The sequence below is a fragment of the Gekko japonicus genome, unplaced genomic scaffold (genome assembly GCF_001447785.1).
Source record: "Gekko japonicus isolate JY-2015 unplaced genomic scaffold, Gekko_japonicus_V1.1 scaffold1282, whole genome shotgun sequence".
NCBI lineage: Eukaryota > Metazoa > Chordata > Lepidosauria > Squamata > Gekkonidae > Gekko > Gekko japonicus.
The window spans coordinates 146,647-155,898 of NW_015168687.1; the positions used below are offsets into that span (position 1 = coordinate 146,647).

Consider the following 9,252-nt stretch of genomic DNA (forward strand, 5'->3'; position numbering starts at 1 on the left):
GGTGGCAGCCACTGCCAGGTTGGCCTTTTACCATTTTCGGCTGATCAGGCAGCTGGTTCCCTTCCTCAACCACAACAACCTGGCTACGGTGATCCATGTGACGGTCACCTCGAGATTAGACTACTGTAACGCTCTCTACATGGGGCTGCCTTTGTCTCAAATCCGGAAGCTGCAGTTAGTGCAGAATGCTGCGGCCAGGCTTCTGATGGGCCTCCCTAGATGGGAGCACATCCAGCCTGTGCTGAAGACATTGCACTGGCTGCCTATAGCTTTCCGAATTCGTTTCAAAGTGCTGGTACTTACCTTTAAAGCCCTACATGGCCAGGGTCCGACATACCTGAGGGACCGCCTTTCCCCATACATACCCCAGAGAGCACTACGGTCGGGGGCCCAACAGCAATTAATGATCTCAGGCCCCAGGGAGGCCAGGCTTGTGGCAACCAGGGCCAGGGCCTTCTCAGTGGCAGCTCCTACCTGGTGGAACAAGCTCCCGGAGGAGATCAGGGCCCTGTGGGACCTCTCACAGTTCCGCAGGGCCTGCAAGACGGAGCTCTTCCACCAGGCCTTTAATTAGGAGCCGCCGCTGCCACCACCGCCACCACTTGCCTCATGGGAACATGGGTTATTGGGATGGCCCATTACAAGATCGAGCCTCAGTGCTTCGACTGACCGTCCCACCGAATCGGGCTCGGAGCTTCATCTACAGGCTTCCATCTTGCTCTGACTGAATGCTTAATAACACCACTGAGCACTTTATTTTGATAATGGTTGTTTTTATGTTTTAGGTGTTTTACTGTTTTCTATTCGCACGTGCTGCCCTTTTTGTGAGCCGCCCTGAGCCCAGTCGCGGGGAGGGCGGGGTAGAAATATAATAATAAATTTAAAAAATAAATAAAGATTGCGGACTGGATGTGTGGCTGGCAAAAAGAGGAAGCAGGGCTTCTTCACAAACTAGTCCACCCAGTACTTTTGCGTCAGCAGGCAGGAGGATACTGGAAAAGAAGGGAGTTGTTTCAGGGAAGAGCCTACGTGCATTTCAGCTGCTCCCGGTCTTTGCGGAGGCTGGATTTATTTGTTTATTTATTTATTTCCTTCCTTCAATGTCTATCCCGCTCTCCCTGCAAAGCAGGCTCAGGGCGGTTTCCAACCTGTAGTGATCTGCTAAGTGCAGATTTGCATCATAAAACCAGAATAGCAAAATGCATACAATAAATAGAATAAAATAAGTAAAACACTAATACTTTAAAATAAATTATACCTCAACAGACACATAAGAGCAACTCATAGCGGGAAGGAAGGGGGAGGCTGGATTGAATTGGATACCCACTGCCTCAGCTGAAGGCCTGGCGGAAGAGCTCCGTCTCGCAGGCCCTGCGGAACTGGGAAAGATCTCACAGGGCTCTGATTTCTGATGGGAGCTCATTCCACGAGGCCGGGGCCGGGGCTGAAAAAGCCCTGGCCCTAGTTGAGGCAAGTCGGATATCCCCAGGGCCAGGGGCCATCAGCAGATGTTGACTCAAAGAGCACAATGCCCTCCGGGGGCTCCTGTGGGGAAAGGGGGTCTCGAAGGTATGCTGGCCCTTGGCCGTATAGGGCTTTAAAGGTAAGAACCAGCATCCTGAAACAGGACCGGTATTCAGTAGGCAGCCAGTGCCGTTCACGCAGCACCCGGTGAATGTGGCGCTGCGTTCTGCACCTGCTGCAATTCCCGGAGCAGAGTCGAGGGCAACCCCGTGTAGAGAGACTTAACAATAATCTAGCCTGGAAGTGACCACTGCATGGATCAATGCAGCCAGGTCATGAAGGGCGAGATATGGGGCCAACTGCCTGATGGAAAAAGGCTGATCTGGCTGTGGCAGTGACCTGGGCCTCCATAGACAGTGAGGCATCCAGGAACACTCCCAGGCTCTTCACCTTCGGCACCAGCACCAACTGGGCCCCACCCAAGGCAGGGGGCCCGATGCCCAACCCTGGCCCCCCACGGCCCAGGTGCAGAACCTCCATCTTCGATGGATTCAAGTTCAGTCTGCTCCGCTGTAACCAACCAGCCACGGCCTGTAACGCCCTGTCCAGATGTTTGGGGGTAGAGTCCGGGCAGCCATCCATTAGCAGGTGGAGCTAGGTGTCATCAGTGTACTGGTGACAGCCCAGCCCATATCTCTGGATAATCTGGGCAAGGGGGCGCATATAGATACTGAATAGCACTGGGGAGAGAATTGTGCCCTGCAGCACCCCACACTCAAGTGGGTGTCGTCGAGACAACTTCCCCCCCCCCCAACCTTGGAGAAAGGAGGCCAACCACTGTAAAGCTAGTCCCGGTATCCCCACATTGGCGAGACGGTGGGTCAGCAATTCATGGTCGACCGTGTCAAACGCTGCTGACAGATCAAGAAGAATCAGCAGAGCTGACCCGCCTTGATCCAGACGGTAAACGCTGGCTTGGTCAAATCCCAGTTAGCTGTTTCATCAGAATGCAAGGCGGTCCAACAGACCAGAGCTTTTTAGCTGGCACCCAACAAGGATATCAAACTAGGGTTTGCAACTTGTTTGTTAACCACAATTCAAACTAAGGCTGCCGTCACACACACACTCAATCATCCACTCTCAATCCACTTTCGGTGCACTTTACAACTGCACTTTACTGTGTGAACTGGCAAATCCCAGTCGGAAAGTGCACTGAAAGTGGATTATTTAGTGTGTGTGAGCGCAGTTTAATTGTGTTTTGCTGCGCCATGTGTGTTCGTGAGCCACGTTTTGTTGAGTAGCACTACCCTTTGCTACCCTTGTTGAATAGCACTACCCATTGAGTAGCACTACCCTTTGCTAAGCGCCGTTCTGCTGTGGTAGCAGGAAAGACAGGATAGCCTCACTGCTAAGAGAGGAGGTGAGAAGCAGACAAACCGGGGAGGGGAGCGGTGGCACAGTGGGTATATCCCACTGTCTTAACATCCGAACTGTGTCAGTTCGAGCCCCGCGCTGGTGTGAGCAGCCAGCCTGTCGTCCCCAGCTCATCATCCACCCAGCGATTCGAAAGCTTCGGCGAGTAGATAAAATGGGAACCACTCCTTAGAGAGGGTGGGCACACTGACTCCCTTCTGGGAAGGTGTTAGCTCTCAGTTGGAGACGTCCTGGTCTGGACCCGGAAGGCGGAAGAATCTACTCAGCTAAGAAAAATCCCTGCAGTGGGATGCTTCGGCCAGGCGGTGGCAGTGTGGCGATGCAGCTGTTCGAACATGATTGAGTCAAGCCAGAAACGTTTCCACCGGGCAGTACGGCGTGTGCAACTTAAATGAATTATATGTTGTCTTCCCTATCCCCTATGAAAAACATTGTTAGTCCCCTGTCTAAGAGTAACTGTAAATCACTTTGAGCCCACTTGTGGGGAAAGCGATTAATAAATCGAAAGCATTCTTATTATAAAGCATTATTGTTAATGATGTCTGATATATTAAGCAGAGTCCTTTGCACCAGCCATGGTTTCCAAAACCATGATGGTTGAACACAGCCACAGACCGCCTGTGTGTAGCTGTCCTCTCATCACCAAAGGAGGAAAAAAATACGTTGGGTTCTTCTGGTGCCAAACTTTTTTTCCTGTAGGTAAGTAAAGGCAGTGAAACTTGACCGTGCTGTGTTGTCTCTTAGCACACCAGTGCCGGAGCAGAGGGATCTGGACAAGCGCTGGCCTCCCCGGGTTCCTGCCTAGAAGAGTTCCGCTCGGCTCCTTTCATTGAGTGCCACGGTCGAGGGACCTGCAATTATTACGCCAATTCGTACAGCTTCTGGCTGGCAACTGTGGAAGTGGCAGAAATGTTTAGGTAAGACGGCTTCCTTTCCTTTCCGCTCGCACAGCGTCTGCCCTGGCAGCCGTCTTCCTCCTGTTCACTGAACTTTGGATGCAGCCCTAAGTTGGATTTGTCGCATTCTTAAAATTTAGTTCCTTATTTGCCTGCTTCATTTGTAGTCCGCCTTTCTCACTGAGACTCAAGTTGGATTTGTCGCATTCTTAAAATTTAGTTCCTTATTTGCCTGCTTCATTTGTAGTCCGCCTTTCTCACTGAGGCTCAAGACGGATCGCATAATTAAACCATGCAACCAATAGTGATAGTAATGTAAAACAGGATCACAACACTAGAGAACAGTGCACCAAAACGGTATAATGTGTACAGTATTACTGTATCATAACTCGAATCCCAAATCGGGCCATAGAGCACAGATCAATAGAGCCTCGAAATGGAGCTAGGGACAGATAGGAAGGATTTCTCTAAAAACCTGAAGGAAGTCCCAAGTCTGCAGAAAAATCTGAAATATATCAGGAGATTAAAACTCCCCCCAAATATTGGAAACAGCACCTGTAATAGAATTCCCATTAAGCTCTCAGTGCCATTTTGGATGTTGCTGGGCAACCACAAAATATGGCTCAGCCTTTCAGACCCCAGTTTGTGTAACATGAAGCCATTGGGGGGAGCAGGGGTGGACTTTGGATCCTTGAAAGGGTTCCATCCCCCTCCCCTGTCATGTGTTCCCTGATGGAAGAGGACTCACTGGGCATATGTCCAGCAATAACCACTGGATAGTTACTACCTATACCACTGGACCTGGCTCTGATAGCCACCATGCAACTGAGCTAGGCTTTTCCCAGGGAGAAGCTACCGGGGGAGAGAAGGGGGGAAAGCTGGATACAGGGGAGCAAATGATGTTAGATTGGTGGGTGGGAAGAAGGAAGTAGAAAAAAGGGAGAGGCTACGGGGGCTGCCAGGAGCTGCGGTGGCTCAAGTGGTTAAGACGCTGAACTGCAGGCTGTGGAAGGTCAGTAGTTCAGCAGTTCAAGACCCGGGTGCCGCAAGACAGGGTGCGCTCCCGTCTTTAGTTCCAGCTCCTGCCAACCTAGCAGTTCGAAAGCAAGAAATTGCAAGTAGATAAATAGGTACCACTTCGGTGGGAAGGGAACAGCGTTCCGTGCGCCTTGGTGGTTAGTCATGCCGGCCACATGACCACGGAAACGTCTTCGGACAGCGCTGGCTCTTCGGCTTGGAAACGGAGATGAACACCGCAACCCTAGAGTCGGATTCGACTGGCTTTCGAGCAAGGGAGACCTTTACCTTTACTATGTGGGCTGCCAGGAAAAAGAAAGAGAAAATAGTGGGGGAGAAGAAACAGAGAAAAACAAGACGTCCCCACAAGTCTTTACAGATCCCCTGCTTGTAATACATACGAACCGTGCAACAGAGCTGCATTTCAAAATTGCAAAATCATACGTACACTTTGACAGTATAATACATGCAAATAATTGCTTGCAATTGCTTAGTTATGCTTAAAAGGCTGATACCCTTTGATTTTCAAGACCTCTGAACCATGCATCACTAATGTGTAAAGGTTAATAATTTGGTTGTGTTCCTTTTTGCACGTGGGTGTCTTGTCCCCTGTGTGCATGGATCCCCCAGAGTGCATCACACAGCTCTGGTTTCTGAGGAAGTGAGCAACTTGCGAGTGCTTCCTGTATCCCCGTCCCATCCCGCCTGCCTCCTGTACTCAGGCTTCACATACCTTGGTTTGATGCTTGCACGGTTCTCTAATTCTGTGAACCTGCTCGTATTACTTTGTCCACCGGTTGTCTTATGCTGCTCTGTTACACTGCTTTGTATGCTGCCGTGTCCTTGAGTCTCAATGAGAAACGCAGAGTATAAATGAAGTAAATCCATAAAAATAATGTGTCAATATGTGTGTATTCGTTTTTTTTTTATTCATCCACGGTCAGGAAGATCCATTTACGTCCTGCCTATTTTCTTTGGCAACTTTCCCATGTTCATTGGTTTCTCTCACACAGCTGCCAAAGTTCACATCAATGTTTCTGTTGAATTTCATTTTTGTGGCCACGGGGAAAGATGTCTGCCCTTCTGTCCTGAGTGCAGGGAAGCAATAAAAGGAGAGAGACGGTGTCGTGCTGTTGTTAGAGCACCACACTGGGACAGCCAGGGACAACCGGGTGGGATTTCCCAGTTTGCTATGGAAGCTTTCTGGGTGTGACCTTGGGGCCGTCACAGTCTCTCATCCTAGCCTGCCTCAGAGTCAGTGTTCCTTCTAAGCTGAGCTAGTGTGAGCTCACAGGTTTTTTAGCCTCCAGCTCACACATTTTTGTCTCAGCTCAGGAAGGATGGCTCCAGAGCAAACTAATTTGTGCAGTAGCAAAATGCTCGCTCACAACTTTAATGCCGGTGGCTCACAAAGTAGAATTTTTGCTCACGAGACTCCACAGCTCAGAGGGAACTTTGGACAGGACAGCGACAGAGGGTATGCAAAGGGTAGACAGGACCAGTGTTCCCTCTAAGCTGAGTTAGCGTGAACTAGCTCACAGTTTCTTAGACTCCGGCTCACACCTTTTTGTCTTAGCTCAGGAAGGAGGGCTCCAGAGGAAACTAATTTGTGCAGCAGCCAAATCGCTCGCTCACAACTTTAATGCCCGTAGATCACACAGTAGAATTTTTGCTCACAGGACTCCACAGCTTAGACGGAGCACTGCTCACAGTGTTGTTTTTGTGAGGGGAGAATGGGGGAGGGGAGAACAATACGATAAGCCACTCTTTGGGGGGGTCCCTACAGGGGAGACAAGCAGTCCATGGATGAAAAGCAAGTGTAGGAAACCTGAAGTGTAGGAAACCTGAATGGCCCCATAGAATGCAATGGAAAGATTGTGCTGCCACTGCAGCGTCAGTGTTCCCTCTAAGCTGAGACGGTGTGAGCTAGCTCACAGTTTTTTTGCCTCTGGCTCACACATTTTTGTCTTAGCTCAGGAAGGAGGGCTCCAGAGGAAACTAATGTATGCAGCAGCCAAATCGCTTGCTCACAACTTTAATGTTAATAGCTCACAAAGTAGAATTTTTGCTCACAAGACTCCACAGCTTAGAGGGAGCATTGTGCAGCGGAAGCGGGGGGGGGGCATTTTCAAAGGCCTCCCGTTCCCCAGCCGGCCTGCCACGGCGGGCTGGGCGTGGGACGTGAAGTGAGAAGGGGTTTAAACTTTGAACCCCTTCTCTCTTTGCTTGCCCCCCCCAGCCCGCCTTAGCAGGCCGGCTGGGGAAGGGAAGGGGAGGCTTTTGAAGATGTCCCCCCTTGATACTTCCCCTTCTGACATCACTTCCAGCGATGTCAGGGGACGTGGCATATGCTAATGAGCTATCATGCTAATAGCTTATTAGATATGCTCATGAGCTCCTGCAGCTCTTTTCCTACGAAATGACCCCTGGGCGTGCACAGGTTCAATCTCCAGATGAAAGACTCAGGTAGTAGGTGCCTCTTTCCCAGCTCATCCATTTCCGTGTTTCTTTTATCCAGTAAACCTCAGTCGGAAACACTGAAGGCCGGCGACCTGAGGACGCGTATTAGCCGATGCCAAGTCTGTATGAAGAGGACGTAATGCCTCAGAGGCTTTTGAAACCCCTGAGAACTCTTCTTCTTCTTCTTCTTTTTTGGTGCACTGTCCTTCCGCTATAACAATGGTGCTATTGGTGCAGAAGTGAAAGCAAACCTAAAACTGAGAAAAACCCAGACAATGCAGATTCCGGTGTACCTCTCCCAAGTGCCATCCCGACAGCTGTCTCCTGGTGCAAAATTGTCCAGGGAACTTTGACCCCCTTGGTAGTGTTGGAGACGCTCGAGGGCCACTAAGGATCAGAAGGCGAAGTTGCCACTTCTCTCTCCCTGTGCCGAGAGGGCACTTTCGAAAGGAAATCACGAGAAAAGAAGACGTGACGCACTGTGAGGATTCAGACGATGTGGTGACCGTTCAGCAATGCCTTTCTTCATGGTGCTACTAACTCCTACTGTGTCCCCGGTTTTTAATATGAAATGTTTAAGCTTGTTTTTTTTTCTTTGTAAGTAATGAAATGTGTATATTGTGTAAACACATTTTTTTTTTAGTTTTTGACTTCTCGGTCGTTTTAGACACAAGCCAGCCTAAAATCACTGTCTTCACAAAGGAAAAACTATATATAAATAAATATATATATATAAATATATATATAAAAGCATAAAGTACCACTTTACAGTAGGCGACAATATTGTAGGGACAATAGGCGGCCGTGAAATCTCTCTCCCTGACTTTCGACAAACGACTGCCGCATTTTTAAAGTTTGTTTTCTGCCCTGAAGTCCCCCGTCACGACGTATTTGGGAAATGTTCCATGATGCCATTAGCTATTTTTGAGGCGGGTTGTTAATGTCTATATTGTATGCCACGCAACTGATGATTTTATTTTGTTCTTCAGAGAAACCAAAAAAACGTTTTTGAAAGGTTTTATTTTTGCATATTCTGTGAAATATTTGAAATGCTCAACCATATCCTATATTCTTTTATAAGAAAGACAAAAGTCATATTAATTCATATCATAACAACTCTGTTGGTTCAGAAAATACCCTGTGGAAAAATAAAACGATACAGATGACACAAACATCATAGATAGGAACTCACACACCCACACAAAATTCACTTTTTTTGTCCAGAAATGATATCGAGTATTTTATTCAGAAATAGCTGTACACTTTGAAAATCCTTTTGACTGAAATAAAGTGAAAACTGGTGAAAAACTGAGCTTTTTCTCAATGACAACATTTCTCTGTGTAGCAGATTCCCCTAAGCCAGCCATTCTTTTCTAATGAATAAAAACATACTTCTTATGAAATGTCTGTTATGATAACTGAAGAGAACCTTTTGCACAGGTGTGAGGGTCAGGATTGAACTGGATCCTCTTTTCACCAGGATAGGTCCTCAAGGAAGAAAATCATGTGTAAGTTGGGGGGGGGGGGCGTTTTGGACATTCCCTGTTCCCAGCTGGGGCAAGGATTTTCCCCCTGTATAATCCTTGGCTTGATTTCCTGCCCCCTCTCGTTGAGTTCAGGGCACCTTCTCAAAGACCCAAGATTAGGGTTGCCAAGTTAACTTACCTTGGCGGCGGGGGAGCCTCGCCGGGCTCCGGGAGCTCTCCGGTGATGCGTGCGCGTGCGGCGAAGCGCGCGCCGCCAGCACATCACAGGAAGTGACATGCTACGTCGCTCACGTTGGGGGCGTGGCCCCGATCGTCGGAGGGGTTTTCCCTCCGACGATCAGGGCCACGCCCCCAACGTGAGTGACATGGTTGCGTCACCTGCGCTTCGGGCAGCCCCACCCAAGATCCCCGCTTTAACAAACAGGCCGAGACTCCGGGAAAAGCCTTTGGAAGAGGGGCTTGTGGCTCAGTGGAAGAGCCTCTGCTTTGCATGC

The 9,252-nt window shown here is 49.1% G+C and overlaps 1 protein-coding gene across 1 annotated transcript in view; it reads left to right on the forward strand.

Moving 5' to 3' along the window:
* COL4A5 (collagen, type IV, alpha 5) overlaps positions 1-8,630 on the forward strand; it is a gene marked incomplete at its 5' end in the record, with an annotated part of 118,859 nt that extends 110,229 nt beyond the window's left edge. The window contains 2 exon segments of the mRNA XM_015415427.1: positions 3,643-3,815; positions 7,330-8,630. Of these exon segments, the coding sequence (XP_015270913.1) occupies positions 3,643-3,815; positions 7,330-7,411 (255 nt within the window).
* Between the last annotated feature and the right edge of the window lie 622 nt (positions 8,631-9,252).